This window comes from Sturnira hondurensis, unplaced genomic scaffold (assembly GCF_014824575.4).
Source record: "Sturnira hondurensis isolate 20B ecotype Veracruz unplaced genomic scaffold, ASM1482457v3 Scaffold0006805, whole genome shotgun sequence".
Classification (NCBI taxonomy): Eukaryota; Metazoa; Chordata; class Mammalia; order Chiroptera; family Phyllostomidae; genus Sturnira; species Sturnira hondurensis.
Window position 1 is genome coordinate 2,711,120 of NW_028079436.1, and position 16,228 is coordinate 2,727,347.

The window sequence follows — 16,228 nt, forward strand, 5'->3', positions numbered from 1 at the left end:
AAATTTTTATGAAATTTAAACATAAAATATATTGTCAAGCTGTTCCCAGTAATTTTTATATTTTTCAGAGTAAATATTAGACTTTTAATTTTTTATCTGATTTTCCTCGGGGCCTTTGTATATAGTTTCAGTACATACAGAGCTTTTAAAAATGAGATATTTATAGAGGCAAACACAATTTCTCTGGCTTAAAAAATACAGTTTACTAAAGAAACAAAAATACTCAGTTCTTTAAGAAAAACTAACAGAAATGGAGTTTTTGTAACCAAACAGAATTAGTGTGTGTCAGGATTGGCTTTTGGTTTGGTTTTATTGACATTACTGTTCAGGAGTCTGTTTTTGGAAGTAGTTGTTCTCATGGTTGCTCTGGTTTAGAAATCTCCACGTGTGTAGGGTGGGTGTCAGACCTCTCTCCCACGCATCTCGCCTCTGCCCCAGAGAATCACTGCCTGTGACAAGAGGTGTCACGCCCCACAGTGCGGGTGTGGACGCCCGTCTGAGTGGGACCAAAGCGCCCCTCAAGGAGAGTCTGTTTGTTTCTTTTTTTTTTTTTTTAAGTTTGTCATTGGTGTTGTTCCGTGTCCTGCTGCAGTGGCCCCACCACTGCCTGTCGGACCTTCATGTACTCGTATGTGTGTGTTAGTGCTCTGGTTCCTGAGGACGCGATGGGTTTGCGCATCTGCCAGCCCGTCGGTGATACTGCCCTGAGTACCAGCTCTGCTCTAGCAGTGAACAGAGAATGAAAAAACCTGAAGAAGAAATTAGTTAAGCTTGGCTGTTCTCCTGGGAATGGCCCTGGATAGCCAAGTAGAACACAGTACAGAAGAAAATAAATCATTTATAATTAGATTGGACTGAACTTTTCCTGAATTAGTTTCTTTTCTCATGCAGTACCGAAATGTACTGATTTTCTTAAGCAAATAATTGCCCATTTTGATGGTGCATATTATGTAGTATGGACAAAGTAACCCCTTTGTTTAACAGTAATCAGTTTACTGGCTGGAAAACAGCATCTTGGGCTGCCCACACCGGAGCTCCCTGCAGACAGGCCTGGGGTGCACTGAGGCCAGAGGGTGATTGAAGGTGGTGCAAAAATCTGAGTAAAGAAGAATAAAAATGTAAAAAACAATGTTTATCTAATCCGATTGTACAATAAGGATATACAGTATTATAAAAATTTTAATGTATTTTTACTTTTTAAGTTGAATTTTCTGGTTAAAATTTCTTATAAAATACACTGCTCAAAGATATTTCTGCCCCTAAAATTGAAATCATGAGTCTTTATGTATTTGTAATTTCATCCTGTCACTTAAATAAGTGCCTCAAAAATCCTTTCAGAAAAATGTTTCAAAGTTTTATTCCTTAATTTAAGGTTTCCTTCCCTAAAAGTCTTGAATTCACAATTTTTGGTAACTAAATGTTTTCCCTTAAGCTTCCTATTAACATAAGCCTCAAATTAGGTATTAAAAATATAATTGTCCAAAAGAATGTTTTTTAGAAATTTTAGAGGTTTTGGCCTTCAGTACCTATAATCCATTTTATTCCTCTGGATTCCATTAAAGTCATTTTACTGTTAAGCTACCATTTTTTCCTAGTGAAATTTTTCTGTTCTATTCTGTCTCCAGAATTTTCTGGCTCTCAACTGTTGTCTTTTTTCTGTGCTTTCCTGTTCAAACACATGCTTCAATGTTTGTGGCTCTTGCTTACAGGAAGAAGAGGTGGCGGAGTCTGGGGTAAGTGTAGAGACGAATGCAGCTGGAACGGAGGTTGTGCGACCCTAACATGCCCTGCATCCTTCTCATTAATGCACGCACAAGCACAGCATGCCTTCTATTAACCCTGTCAGCCCCCACTCCTGGCAAGCGCCTTTTGCTAACAAGGTGAACGTAGTGATAGAACTAGCTTTTTTTTCTTTACCTTTTTATTATTAATGTTCCAAAAGTCCCGTTTAGGTTTAATTTAGCAAGGCCAGTTAAATGATGATGGCGATGATGGTGATAGATATTTGTTGTGTGTTTGCTACGTGCCACACGGTCACAAGCACTTTGTACGAACTAATTCTCTGGGCTCCCCTGTGAAATGAACACCGTGGCTCCCACGGTGCAGCTGGGGAAGATGGAGTCGTCCTGGTTCCTGCGGCTCACTCGCGGCGGGTCCAAACCCAGGTGGTCTGACCCCAGAGCCCACACCATTTTCTTTTATACAATTAAATACATAAATATAAAAATAGGTAAGAGATTTATTAACAGTACCTTTTTACATCAATTTTCAAAAAAGAGGCAGCCCTTATCTGAACTATTGAGTTAGTAAATAATTGAAATAGAGGATGATTTTAATTCCTCAGATTTTCTAATACCACAAGACTTTAGAGCACTGATTGAATTTTATATTAAATTTCTCATATTTTTAATTAAAAACTCTCAGCTCTCTTAAAACTGTAATAAAATCAGAAACCGCCATCTTTTGTTCTAGTAGGTTCAGATCTCTGTTTCTACATAGCTAGATACCTATTTAGAACCAGAATTTTTAGGACCTTATAAATCATCTGTATGATCTTCTCATTTTTTGATGAAGAAAGATGGTTTTTGTAGATGAAGGGATTGCCTAAGAAGAATGGTGTTACTTTAAGACTGTAGCGAATCATGAAATTAGGTGCTTTTATTACATATAAGAAGGGTTTTTGGGGAGCCACTTACTTTAACTTGAGTCTGTCTGTCTTGTGGTCTTGTTTTCAGTTGATGTTTGGTAAACTTGAATTTCCTTCTGCCTTTCCCTCCCTTCTTTGTGTATTTCCTATGTGTTTTCTTCTGTATCACACATGTATGTTTTTGCCTTTGCTGGTTCTCCTCACCGAAAATGGCAGTTGAATCCCGCATTACTGTTAGGAAGAAGAGTACTTGGTCAGTACCTCTCAGTGGGAATTTGAGGTGTTTGAATGACTTAGGTGCCACAATCACTGATTATTCAGCTTTAGGTTTGCATGTACGACACTAGCAGACACCAGGCATTTTCATTTTTGTATTACAGTGTTTTCTGTTTTGGAAGTAGAAGACATTTTCCTGTCACTTATCACAGTGTTCTCATTTATTAGACATTTTGCATGTATCTTTGATTTGTGGTCTCATCTCTTTTTCTCCCTGAATATCATCAACTAAGATAAAATTAGTAAGTTTTTGTATTACAATTTGCTCCTGAATTTTAGGGCTGGATTTTACTGCATTTGAATCTAAGGCATCAGTTGTTGGACATACAATTATTTTAGGTACCGCTGAACTTACACTTAATGAAAGAGCACTTAGATAAATTTAAGTATGTATTTTTATCACATAACACCCTTTGCATTCATAAAAAGGAAAATATAAACAAATTAGGTTGGTCAAGTCTTTTCTAAAACTTCTTCATACTCAGAATGTGCATCTTCTAAATCACTTTTAGAGTTTCCAGCACCTCAGTTCCTTCCCCAGGCAGTGTCGCCAAAGGTGCTGCCAGGTGTGTGGGCAGCACAGCCTTTTGTAAAACAAGCCATAGGAGAATCCAGAGCTTCTGGTGGCTGTGCTCTTCAGCCGGCTGAGCAAGTCTGTGTGGCCAGCCTCCTTTTCATGCCTGCCACTGTGGGAATGTTGTCAAATTGGTCAGATTCACTACCTCTTAAAATCATTTGGTTCCTGGGTTAAAGAGTAATTCACACCATGGCTGGTGTGGGTCAGTGTATTGAGCCACAGCCTGTGGACTAAAAAGTCGCCAGTTCGATTCTCAGTCAGGGCACATGCCTGGACACAGGCCAGATCCCCAGGTGGAGCGTGCAAGAGGCAACCAGTCGATGTTTTTCTCCCTCTTTCTCCCTCCTTTCCCCTCTCTCTAAAAATAAATAAATATCTTTTAATAAAAGAGTAATTCACTAGTGTCACTGGATTTCCTTCCAAACTACACTGCAAGTGTTGAAGTTTTCTGCACGTGTCATCACTGACAACCACGGCACAGTCCTGCCGGACCAACCGTGACCGAAAGTTGCCATCAAGTGTAAGACACACCCTATTTCAAAGATCTTAAAATTGTGAAAGAAAAAAACTATCATAACACTTTTACAAATTTTGTTTCAATTTACAATGAAAACATTGGGATCTTAGTATCTGTTTTAAACTGGGTATAAGAGTATTAAGAAACAAATTATTATATGCATGTAGTCTATGTATTTAGAATATTTTTGTGTAAATATTAGGTTAATTTAGAAAACCCTTAGATATTATTTTGGATAATAAACTAATAAAAACCTTTATTAGTTTGGAATGGCAACTGTCTTTAAAATAAAATCCATCATAGAGCCTTGCGTTGGTTTGCCTTGCTTGCTAGACAGGACAAGCAGCCTTGCGTTTCTCCTTTCCCGCTGGTTCTAGATGTCCTCGTACAAGGGCGCTGGCGAAAGAGAGTAGGAAGGGGGACACTAACGCTAGTTGAATTGTGGTCATTGCTGCCCAGCTTGCAGCTCATCACATCAGAGACACTGCAGAAGGAAGGTCCCAAGTCCTGGGCCCCCTACCCAGGAACCCCTGCCCAGGCACCCATATACTGCCTAACCATTCCACGTGTGAGGGGCAGCCTTGGGTAGCTTTTTATTGCATTTCTATCGCTGACTATATTGAATTGAGCACAAACCCTGTTATCTTTCTTATTGGTGGTCTCTTTGAATTTTGGCGAACTCTGGTCAGCATGCTCAGAGTGGGCCCTCTGTAGACTGGTAGGTGATGGCGGTAGTGTCCAAAGCAGTGCGGGCAAGCACAGCTGCTCTGGAAACCCTGGTGCTGAAGGACCTGGTGGCTGCGGATGGGCCCGTCCTAACTCAGCCTCTTGCCTTATATCCAGAGAGTGGGGACTACATTTCTTTGTCTCCACTGTGCCATGGGTTACACAGGCATAAACACAAGCCTGACAAAATTCACTGCTCAGGAGGGATTATTGTTTTAAATTCTAAACTTTGCCAACTCTTAAAACTTAGAACATCGCCATATATGCCATATTACTTTGCATTAATGCTCTTCATCTTTTAACTCATTTACATCAGCATGCAATAGCATTAACAGAAGCAAAATTCTCTTAATCTTCGGTCTGCCATGCTCAGTTCTCATCATTACAGCCCCTTATTGTGATCTCACATCTCCTCACAGGTCCCTGAGTCAAGGCAGCACAAACTCAAACATGCTGGACGTTCAGGGAGGTGCTCACAAGAAGAGAGCGCGCCGCAGTTCTCTGCTCAACGCCAAGAAGCTCTACGAGGACGCCCAGATGGCGAGGAAAGTGAAGCAGTATCTCTCTGGTCTGGATGTGGAGACAGACGAGGAGAAGTTCCAGATGACGTCACTGCAGTTGGAGCCTGCGTACGGCACCTGTGAGTACAGGCTTTCTCTCGTGGCAACAGATAGCACGGTAACAGAAATTTCTCTCTCCAGAGTTCTTCTGGAGTCCCAAGAAGATTAACTTTCGATTGCAAAAAGATTCCTGACATAACCCAAGCATCACGTTACCCTTTAATTAGAGAATCCCATCCCTTCCCAGCAATTATGTAAGAAACAGAGGACTAAGTAGCTCATCTTTCAGAAGCATTATAAAGTCTTCTTGTAAAAACTGGAACATTATACCAAAGGCCTTCTGTTGAAAACATTTTTACCTTCATCCCTAATTTAGGAATGAAGTGAAATAAGTGAAATGTTAACCTTTCAAAAAATTTCATGGATAGTATTTACCAACTAGAAAATAAAAGAAGTTCAGTTGAAACACTGTTAGATAAGAGGCGTCCAAAAGTAAGGGAAAGCAAGAAAACTTAGAGACACTCTGATGTTGTTAATATATAAAAAATATGATTGGCAAGAGAGCCTATTCTCAACATTGGGTGGGGTTTGGGAGTTTGTTTTCTTCTGAGTACAGAACAGAATGCACGTGTGTCTGGGTCAAGGCAATCACAAGTTGTAAGGGCAGAAGTGGGAAATGATACCATGTACTGTTTGTTGTAACAACAAAGTAAGGATGGTCTGAAATTACAAGTAAAGGGTGTGTGAGTGTGTGTGCCCCAGTAGGAGAATAGAACTTGTAAAATGTTGACAAAATAATGGAGCGGGGAGGTGCAGGCTTTCTGTTTCTGATTCACTGGGGGACATGGTGCCCATCGTAGGCTGGCCCTGAGCTTGATGAATGATGGGGTGTTTGCAAAGCGGTAGAAAAAGTCTGTCCACAGTAGAAAAGAGAAAGTGGAAATGTAACCCAATGTTGACTTAAAAACGTCAGGTCTGACAGTGACTCTCAAAAATACAGGGTAACGATTCATTCAGTAAAAGTTGTTGTGAAATATTATCTTAAACACTCCTACTGATAGGAAAAGAAGAGGAGTATGTTGGAAAACATGCCTGTGAAGGACAGAGAGACAGTCTCATTTATTGCTGTTTTGGCAAGGTTCTCTTCATCAGGCAGGAGTTTGGAGTGTGTTTGGTCTCGCTGATGCTTTGTACATCAAATCTATTAAGTTAGGTAACAATGAGAGCTTTCTACAAGCCAGTAACCATGCTAAGAACTTTATAAACAATGTCATTCACTCCTCATAGCACCTGTGAGGTGTCCGGTATTGGGACTGTGTTCTGATGAGATAACGCAGTGGAAAGGGGTTATACAGCTAGTGAACTGCTGCAGAATACATAGCAACCTGTTTCCTTTTCAGTCTGAGGAATGAAATATAGCCATTAAAAATAATAAATATGCATAGACTTAGGAGGTACGTGGGGAAATTTCTTACCACACATGGGCTGTTAAGAATAGTGTCAGCCATGGGAAAATAATACATGTTGAAAATACTGAAAAGGTGTACAGAATCTTTAAAATTTGTTTTTTTTTTGTTTTTTAGACAGAGAGGAAGGCGGGGGAGAAAGGGAAGGAGAGAAACATCAATGTGTAGTTGCCTCTTGCACACCCCTACTGGGGACCTGGCCCACCACCCAGGCATGTGCCCTGCCTGGGAATTGAACTGACAACCCTGTGGTTCACAGGTTGGTGTTCAGTCCACTGAGCTACACCAGGCAGGCCCAAAATTTGTTCATGTTTTAATGTTCAAAACCATATGGATATTTCATTTATTAAAGCACTCTGATCCGGCTTTGATCATCAAAAATTTTTTTAAAGACTTTATTTATCTATCTTTAGAGGGGAAAGGAAGAAGAGAGGGAGAGAAATAGCAATGTATGGTTGCCTCTCGTGCATCCCCTGCTGGGACTGGCCTGCAACCCAGGCATGTGCCCTGACTGGGAATTGAACCGTGATCCTTTAGTTTGCAGGCCCGCGCTCAATCCACTGAGCTATGCCTGCCAGGTGATCATCAAAATTCTTTTTCCCAAGTAACTGAATGTAGACTTTATCACCATTTGGTTGTGGAGCCCAATTTATTGTTTCTGCTTTTGTATGATAAAAGGATATTTCTTTTGTCTTTTGTTTTCTTTATCAGCTGTTCTTTGTTCCCTAAATCTGATCTGATATTCAAGAGCACAGACATCTCTTTCACGCTCATTGTTAAAATGTTAAGGCCCAGAAAGACTCCACATACTTCTCTCTGCACACTTCCTGTGCCCCCCCAAACCCCCCACACACCTGCAGACCTGCATCTTCTCACAGCCACCTAGACTTACTCTGTCTCTTGTCATATACTAAGTCCTTCTTGTCATATACTTGTCCTTCACTATGTACCTAATAGTGATTTAAAATGAGATAACCTGTGCACTTTCTTAAACTAAGTTTTGTGGAAATTTATCCAAAGCATATTTCTTTAAATTGGTTTGAGGGTCTTTATTTTGTTTCTATTGCAAAATTAATTTTTAAATGTTTGAATAATGACCATCCCAAACTCAGAGTTCATTGTGGAGTTTGGTTTTTCCTAGTAAGTCGGTATATGTGGGCTTTGCCATTCATCATGAACTCTTATATTTAAAGTAGTCTCATGACATTTTTCTTTGTACTGTAACAACTAGTAAAATGTCAGTAGAGAACTGGTTAGTATTGAGAGGCGGGGAGAATGTGTTTTATGCTCCACCCGAGAGATGGCAACTTCTTGGATTCAGTCGGTCGAAGAGACACTGCACACTAACCCCGGGGGTCCCTGTGTTTTGACTTCCTGAGATGTTCCCCAATTCTCACCACTCAGAATATCCCCTGGGCTCTCAAAGAAAAAGGGGAGCAGCTAACAGTTGTAGTTGGGCTGGGATGAGGTAGAGCTGTCAGTTTTGCTTTTACCCCGGTGTTGAAAACAAGCACCTCGCAGTGCTGAGGTTGGGCCCTCGTGGAAGCCGCCCGAAGACCAAAGAACCGTAAGTGCCGCCTGAGGGAAGAGCTCATTCCCGTGGACCACAGTGCTGACTCGATACGAGAGAGGCAGCCGAATTTGAGAGAAAATCTCAGTTTTTAACTCTGCATTCATTTTCATGTAGTCAGCTATGTCTCTGGGATGCCTCTCCATCTATCACTGGTGCCGTGATTCATGCAACACAGGCTAAGTGTCAGTCTTCTCTCGTCACTGGACACACAGGACAACAGCCATGAGCAAGATGTGCTGTCCTTGCCCTCCCATTAGTGACAATCTGGCTGGCGTGGGCAGGGCAGAAGTAAGTATGCAGTGGTGCGTGCACACACACAGTTTAGTCTTGTGTTATTATTTATTAATGATGACTGTTTTCCACGCACACTGCTGTCAACCTACTTTTGCCGGTCCCTGCAGCTTTCAGTACTAGGGGAGCTAACCCTGGGCAGTGCTAGATTGTGCCTTATTTGGGGGATTTGGATTCTGACCTTGAGAGTAGTGGCAAGTCATCTGAAGGTTGGTGCGGGCATTTGAAGAAGGAAAGTGCTACGATGGGATTTTCACATGGAAAAGTCACCCGCTGTTCTGCAGAGAAGCTCGAAGGTGCCAGAACTGATACAGTGAGGGGAGTATTTCAGTGATATGGGTGAGAGGATGTCAGCTCTTCTGGTCCCGGGTGCTTTAGGAGCTACAAGCTTTGGTGCAGGCATGGCCAAGGCCAAGAACCATGTCACCGACAGCCAGTCCAAAAAATGGCGCATAAATAGCATCAGGAAACCCTAACCACAAAGGTAAGGATGTCTTAAAGGGGCAGAAACCAAGCTCCCTAAGGAACATGCTCTTTGCCAAGAAGTGCAACAAAAAGGGCCTAAGGAAGATGGAGGCCAACTATGCCAAGGCCATGAGCGCCAGTGCCGAGTCTATCAGACCCTCATAAAGGCCAAAGAGGTCAAGCCCAAGATCCCAAAGGGCAGCAGCCATAAGTGGGACTTGCCTAGATCGCTCACCCCAAGCTTAGGAAACATGCTCTTGCCTGTATCGCCAAGGGTGTTAGGCTCTTCCAGGCCAAGGCCCAAACCATGGCTCAGGCTGTGGCTGCAGCTACCACTGAGGCTCCAAAAGGTGCCCACGCCCTTCAGTGTCCAGGTCTCTGCTGGTGTGAAGACAGAAGGACTGGTGTGACCCTGGGCTGCTGTCTGCCTGGGGCTGGTATGCGCCTGTGCTCTCTCGCACAGATACACCTGTGGCAGGGTCTGTCACGTACACACTCTGTGTAGGTAAATAGTGTAGATAAGAGGATGCCAACCAGCCTTCAGGGTGAGGTGGGGGTGGAGCTAATGAAGTTAATGGATTTAAAAAGTAGGAAGTAAAGTTAACAACTCCACAAAAAATTTACAGATAAAACTTTATAATACTTTTATGAAGTTATTTTTTAATTAATCTATTTTTGTGTTAAAGAAGTGGTTTAAATACAGCCATTTATTATCAGTGGTAATAACCTTGCCCTAAAGAATACAGAATTACCTGTTTCTTAACTCTCTCCTTTTAGTGACCAAGAATTTGACTGAGAAGAGATTGGCCAGGTCAGCAGAAATGTCTCCAGTGCCTCTGCGGTCAGCTGGCCAAGCCACTAAAGCCCATCTGCATCAGCCCCACAGAGCAAGCCAGGTGCTTCAAGTGCCAGCTGTTAATTTGCACCCCACCAGGAGGAAGGGACAGTCAAAAGACCCTGCCACACTCAGTGAGTACTCACAATTACTGTTGCATGCGTTCAGTTGAAATTTCCAGGGGAGTTAGAATAAAAGATAATCACCAGTGTAAGCTCTCGGGAGATCAGCTGCTGCATTTTGTGCAATGTAATCATCACTTGTGAATGAAAAATGTTGCATTTTGCCTTTCGGTATTTGACAGCAGCATACACACTCTAAATGCTAACACTGGAATTCCTATAACTATAATCACATCAAACGAACACCTGACAGCAATGTACTTGTCCACCAAGGGCTCACTGTAGGCAGAGGGGCATTGAATCCACACAGATGCAGCCTGTGAGGATGAAGCTGCTCGTTCTGAAAGCGACTGCGTGTTGGCTTTCCATCAGTGACCACTTCTGAAGACCTCGCTGGGAGGCAGGGAGAGCCTGTGAAGTACACAAAGGGTAGACTGCACTTTCCCCTCTGTAATTACCTGAATTACTTTCGTTGTTTGTACAGTATCGCTAGTTTGGCTTTCAGAGGGGAAGCCAGATTAGATTTGGTTCCCAGCATTATTACTTAGTCTAAGCGTTATAGAGAATGTTTTCAGTAGGACTTTATGAAGTGTGAGTGTAATTTGATTTCGTTTTGATATCCAAAGTTGAATGGAAATGCCTCACCTTTGCCAGATGTGCAGTCTGGTGACGCAGATGCACAGACAACTTCACTAGAGTAAGTTTGCTGTCACACCGGGCATGTGTTCAGAACAGGCCAGAACAGAAGGGGCAGCACCTGAGGGCGGGCATGAGAAGGTGGGGCTTCTGAGAAGGTTTTTGGAGATCGAACCCAAGCAGAGCCTTAAAGGTTCTTGAGGAAGGAGGGCATCGGGCAAAAATTTCAGAGCAGTTGCTTCAGGCTGAGGGAAAGCTTGGCATCACCAAGGAGCAACAGGCAGTTTGCTGCCTCGGCGTGCACAGCTGCGGGGAGAGTGTCCAATGTAATCATTAAAGCTGACAGAGCATCGGGCACGGCTCAGAGTGCTCTGCTCACTTTGTACGTTACATTCGTTTCTTCTTCTTGAGAGACAGAAACTGCTCGCACGTGAGAGGGGAGGCTGTAGAGATGACTTACGTGGCACCAGTAGGTAGTGGAGCCCAGGCTGACTGGCTCAGAGTCCTTGCATTTAACCACTGGGCAAGGGGGCACCCCAGGCTGGAGTGAGGTCACAGCGTGTGGAAGTTACAAAATGGCACACTGGAGGAGCATTGTCAGCTGCCAGCTGTAAAAGTGATTTGCGAAGCAGAAGTTTGGTCCAGTTCATGTCAGGAAATGACTGGAGGGAGGCTGGGCCAGAGGCCCGGATGGAAAGCTGCTGCCACAATTAACTGGAGTTGCTCAGAGTCTGAACGTTGGATGGCTGTGAAAATGAAGGGAGAATTGGAAGTAAAATGGGTGAAGCCATTAAAGTTGCTTGTATGAGTAAGAAATGGGACGAGCTTAGTCTGGTTTCTTGCTTGGGTGTCATCACCTAAGATGCAGTGTTAGTCAGACCCAGTAGCTCTCTTCCGTCCTGTGGTGATACGGCTGTTATCCAGAGGGCAAATACATTCATATTACAATGGCACTGAAGGAAAAGCAGTGTGAGTATGCTACGGTGTGAACTGCCTCAGGGTCAAAGGGCCGTGTGTCACTATGCCAAGTCCACATCAGGCCTCGGGCTCACATTAGGGGTTGCGGGCCATGGCGGTAGCTCTCTGACGTTTCTTAGAGACGTGTGCAAAATGTCAGCATGTTGAAACCATCGCTGCATTTGATCTGCGCTGAACGGACCAGCTGTCGGACCAGAGCGATGATAGAATTTTGCAGGAATGTTTCCAGGGGGCTCCATCCTATTTTCCTACAAATTCACGATTCTTTCTGTTGTCTACTTCTCTCCTGTAGTGTGAATTTAGTGCTCTTGCAAAGGGCTGGCCTGGCAGCCCTGCAGCCTCTTCCGTGCCCCCACAGCACAGACGCAGCACAGGTAGCGCCAGCGCCAGCATCCCTCGCTGCACACCACGTGCCTCGCCCCGGCTCGGAGAGGCCCCGTCTAGAGGGGAGGGGAGAGTTCGAATCCATGCCTTCTCTATTAAGATTTCCAACAAGTGTGCCAGTTGTGAGGGGCGGGACTTGTACTCAGACTCTTAAGTCATTTTCCTTTACGTCACAAAACAAACAAGAGCTGTTGTAATCTGGTCTGTGCTGGCTGGCTGAATTTGAACAGACGACCTAGAGGTGAGAATCTCTGTGTCCATTGCCCAGTCATGTAGTCCCGTCTGTCATGTATGCATTTCAGTTGAACACATGGCCATCGTTGCATCATGGCTTCAGTTGTGTAGCGATCGAGGCACCTGCAGGCGTGTTCCTTGTGACACACTGCTTACTTGTTTCTTCGTCTGACTTTCAGGTGCTAGTTCACCGCAGAAAGTTTCAGGAACAGCTGAAGAAATACGCAGTAAAAAACATACTGAAGACACTGTGTCCGTGACATCATCCTTACATTCAAGTCCTCCTGGGTCCCCGCACGGCTCCCCACACAAAGGTAAGACGGCAGCTCACACTACCAAACGACACTCTGAAACTCGTGTTCTGTTTTCAGTCTGTGGTGACAATGGAGTGTGAGGAAGAGCATGACTTCTCGTGCTGTCTGAGCCCTGGGTGTCACTACCATGAAGGATCCCCACTTTCCAAGGGCAGTCCCTGCTTGATGGGGGTCGGGGGGTGACAGGCTTAGATGCAAACACAGGCAGAAGTCGCAGTTGTTACGTTCTGCTCCATGCAGATAGATTCCTGTCGTTGTTATTCTGACTTCCCATTATGTGAGACCGGTGGAGTATTCGAAAATAAGAATTTCTACAAGAAATGGTTTTTAACCAACAGCAAGATTTAGAGAAAGAAACAAACATTTAGGTTGTGCATGCCTCTTTAATAATGCAGCATCACCTTTTTATTAATTGGGGTTTAAAATAACCTGTACCCTTACAGGTTTTTACATTTATATTTACATAGCCCCTCTTGAGGTTTTAGAAAAAACCTGAAATCACTCTTATTCACTTATGTGTGTCCGTAGTTCAGACTGGGCTGCTCTGGGCTGCCCGGCTAGTGCACACAGAGATGCTCTTTTACCTGAGCTGTGCGTGCAGCCACCTCGCTGGTGTTCCCCCCGTCCAGTGTGTGTGCCCTGTGGCTGAGGGTCCTTGGTCCTGGCGTTGTCCTCACAGATGTTAGAAAATCACATCTTTAAGTAATCACAGCACAGGGTAGTGCGTGGTCAGGGGGAAGAAGCTTACAAACTCCAGCAGGAAGGAAAAGCTTCCAGAGCTTTCCTTGGCTCCCGCACCTGAAGTTCTGTTTCCATCTGGGAGGGCTTTTTCTGATTTTTGCCCCAAGTGTGGCAGCAGTGTGGTGCGGTGATGGTGGACCTGGTCTGGTCCTGACTTGTCCTTTCCTGCTGCTGCGTCACTGCAAGCAGCTGATCCTCAAGGGCCGGCTTCCTGTCTGTGAAGTGGGGGAAACACCTGTTTTAGGGACCTGTGTAAGGACTGAATGAAACAGTGTGTGTTGTAAAAGCTGGGACGTGGTAAGTGTTCAGTGAACTGAGTGTCTCTTGCCCTGTGTCAGCGGCTGGGCAGCAGAGCTCCCGACCCGCCCTGCCTTCCCCCCGTCACCTGGCTGAGCCTGGCTGGACCTCTCCCTCAGGGGGCTGCTAAGAAAAGCTTTGTAAAAATCAAACAGGATGTGATTTTTGTGAGGCACCCAGGTCTGTTGCATCTCCTCCCGGTCTCAGTGGTCCCCTCAGATGGGAGCAGTGGCTGGGCACTGCGCCAGGCACACGAGTGGTCCAGAGGGGCGTGCCCCCATGCTCCCTCTGAGCTGTCGGGGGCACCTTTGCCTACTCTGCCCCTCGGCTCTGCCCCCCAGCCCATTGCAGACAAACCTCTAACCAGGAGGCTATCTGGTCTCTAACCAGTGCAACTGGTGGCAAGAGGTGTTAGGGTCAGCAGCTTCCCAGCAGAATGTCACTCTCACTGTGGGAAGAGGGAGGCTCTCCTCCACGCGTCTTTCCATGTGAGCATGTGAGCCTGTCAGTCCTGTTGAGAACCCTTAGGAACCTGGAGAAGTGCTTTTCTTCAAAAGTGTTTCCAATTGTTTTTACATATGTTTTTTCGGAACTCCAACTGAATATTTCTATTTCCACACAGTTCTTTTGCCTGTAGTCTGTGATTGAAAAAAGTGTCATTAGCCTATGCATATATTATTAGGATCAGTTCCTAGTTCTTGCTAACCTTTGGAAATAGTTCTTTGTTTTCTTACAATTAAGAAAATAAGTTTAGCTTTGTATTTTTCGCATGGAGAATTTAAACAGAAACTTTTTTCCTTTTCTATGTTTTATTTTTTTTTAAACATCTTTTGTTGAAGATTTTATTTATTTATCTTTAGAGGGGAAGGGAAGGACAGAGGGAGAGAAATATCAATGTATGGTTGCCTCTCGTGAGTCCCCTACTGGGAACTGGCCTGCAACCCAGGCATGTGCCCTAACTGGGAATCGAACCGTTATCCTTTGGTTTGCAGGCCCACCCTCAATCCACTGAGCTACACCAGCCAGGGCTCTATATTTTATTTAAAATATAAAAAAGTATAGTTGGTGTACAAAATTATATCAGTTCCAGGTGTGCAGCGCAGTGATTCACCATTCGCACATCTGTCCGTGTGCTTGGCCCTCTGACTCACATCATCGCCTGTGGCCATGCACGCGCCACCTTGTGGACTGTCCCCCTTCACCTGTTTCACCCGCTCCCCCACCCCCGTAAACAAGAGCTTTTAAACAGTGAGAAACCGAGAGACCTTAACCTTCCTCCTCCCCAGTGCCTGAAGAAGGCACTTGGAGAGATGACGGGATCAGAAATTGTGCTTTATAAATACATTTATCATGCACATTGTTTGGATGTCCTATCTGATTTTTGCCAAGTTTTTTTTTCAGTAGAATCTGCTTGAAGGTTCTAGAGGCAGTTACATTTGAGAAATACTTTTGTCGTATTTTTGCTTATGATTTTACCAGCTTGACGTACAGCTCACTGCGCTCCAGGGGACCTTTATCCTGTGGTCTGTCTTACAATGACTGCTCTGTAACACTGCACACTACACTCTTTGGGCATTAAAATGTATGTTACCAAGTTTCAATTTCTCAGAAATTATCAAGGCATTAGAATTTTTAACAGTGAAATCTTATGTAAACCAGCTTAATTGTGACTAACTGGAAAGAAGTGATTGACCGTGACAGGGTTTTTGCATCTCTCCCTCCAGTTGGCAGCGTCCTACCCGACCCCAGCACCCTGCTGCGGCTCTCGGGGTCCACCTCGTCCTCTCCCAGTGAGACCAGCACCGAGAGCAGTGGCCACAGCTGCCCCAGCATAGGTGGGGTTTACTTGCAAAAGAAAATCCTTCAGATTACCAGAAGCACAGCCAAAAGAACAGACAGGACCAAGAAGGCCACTGAGGAGAATAGAGACAGGACAAGTTGTGAGAGCACAGCCAGGAAAAGAATCACCTCCCCGTTTAGAAGATTTAGGGAAAGGACGCTTTCAAGGGAGAGACTAGCCAACAGCACGAGAGAGGACGCGCACCACGCTGCAGAGGGCTCTCAGAGAGCGGAGGGCGTCGGAGGCAGCCTCAGAGAGGAGGAAGGGGGTGACATCTCCAGTTCCAGTAGCCGAGGCCACAGCACCGCTTTAAACTGCTTCCGTACACACTGCCAGTCTAAAAGGAGGAAGACGCTCTGAAGTTCTTAGTTCATTTTAGTGTTAAGTCGGTTTCATTTATTACTGTAAATGTAGCTCAAATTTAGTCATTTGTTGAATAAAGATTAGGCAAACAATTCAGTAAAATAGTAGTAAAAGCATTTTACCATTAGTGTTATGGGGTCCTCTAGCAACAAAGTCCTGTTGAATTAAAGTGCCTTTTTTATACATGTTATTTAATGAGTGTCGGTAAACTCGGTACTCTCGTGTTCTGTGGTTGGCTTTACTTCCTGCCAGCGGTGGCTGGGTCTGTGAGGGAGATAAGCAGAGGCCTTTCCAAACTGCCCATGTTCACATTGAAAGCCCCAGTAGCCATCTGCTCAGACATGCCTTTGCCTCAGCAGCTACTTGAAAGCTGAAGGGAAGGAAGT

General features: G+C 44.4%; 1 protein-coding gene across 6 annotated transcripts in view; it reads left to right on the forward strand.

Annotated features, from left to right (window-relative positions):
• Nucleotides 1-16,228, forward strand: part of RAPGEF6 (Rap guanine nucleotide exchange factor 6) — a 184,575-nt gene that overhangs the window by 157,025 nt on the left and 11,322 nt on the right. For 4 of the 6 annotated variants that reach the window (XM_037050516.1, XM_037050518.1, XM_037050519.1 and 1 more), the window contains 4 exons: nucleotides 1,710-1,733; nucleotides 5,163-5,383; nucleotides 9,876-10,067; nucleotides 12,467-12,601. In XM_037050516.1, the coding sequence (XP_036906411.1) occupies nucleotides 1,710-1,733; nucleotides 5,163-5,383; nucleotides 9,876-10,067; nucleotides 12,467-12,601 (572 nt within the window). Of the gene's footprint in view, nucleotides 1-1,709; nucleotides 1,734-5,162; nucleotides 5,384-9,875; nucleotides 10,068-12,466; nucleotides 12,602-15,363; nucleotides 15,398-15,448; nucleotides 16,103-16,228 lie in introns of those variants that run through there. The other 2 variants (XM_037050522.1, XM_037050517.1) reach the window with 2 other exon arrangements.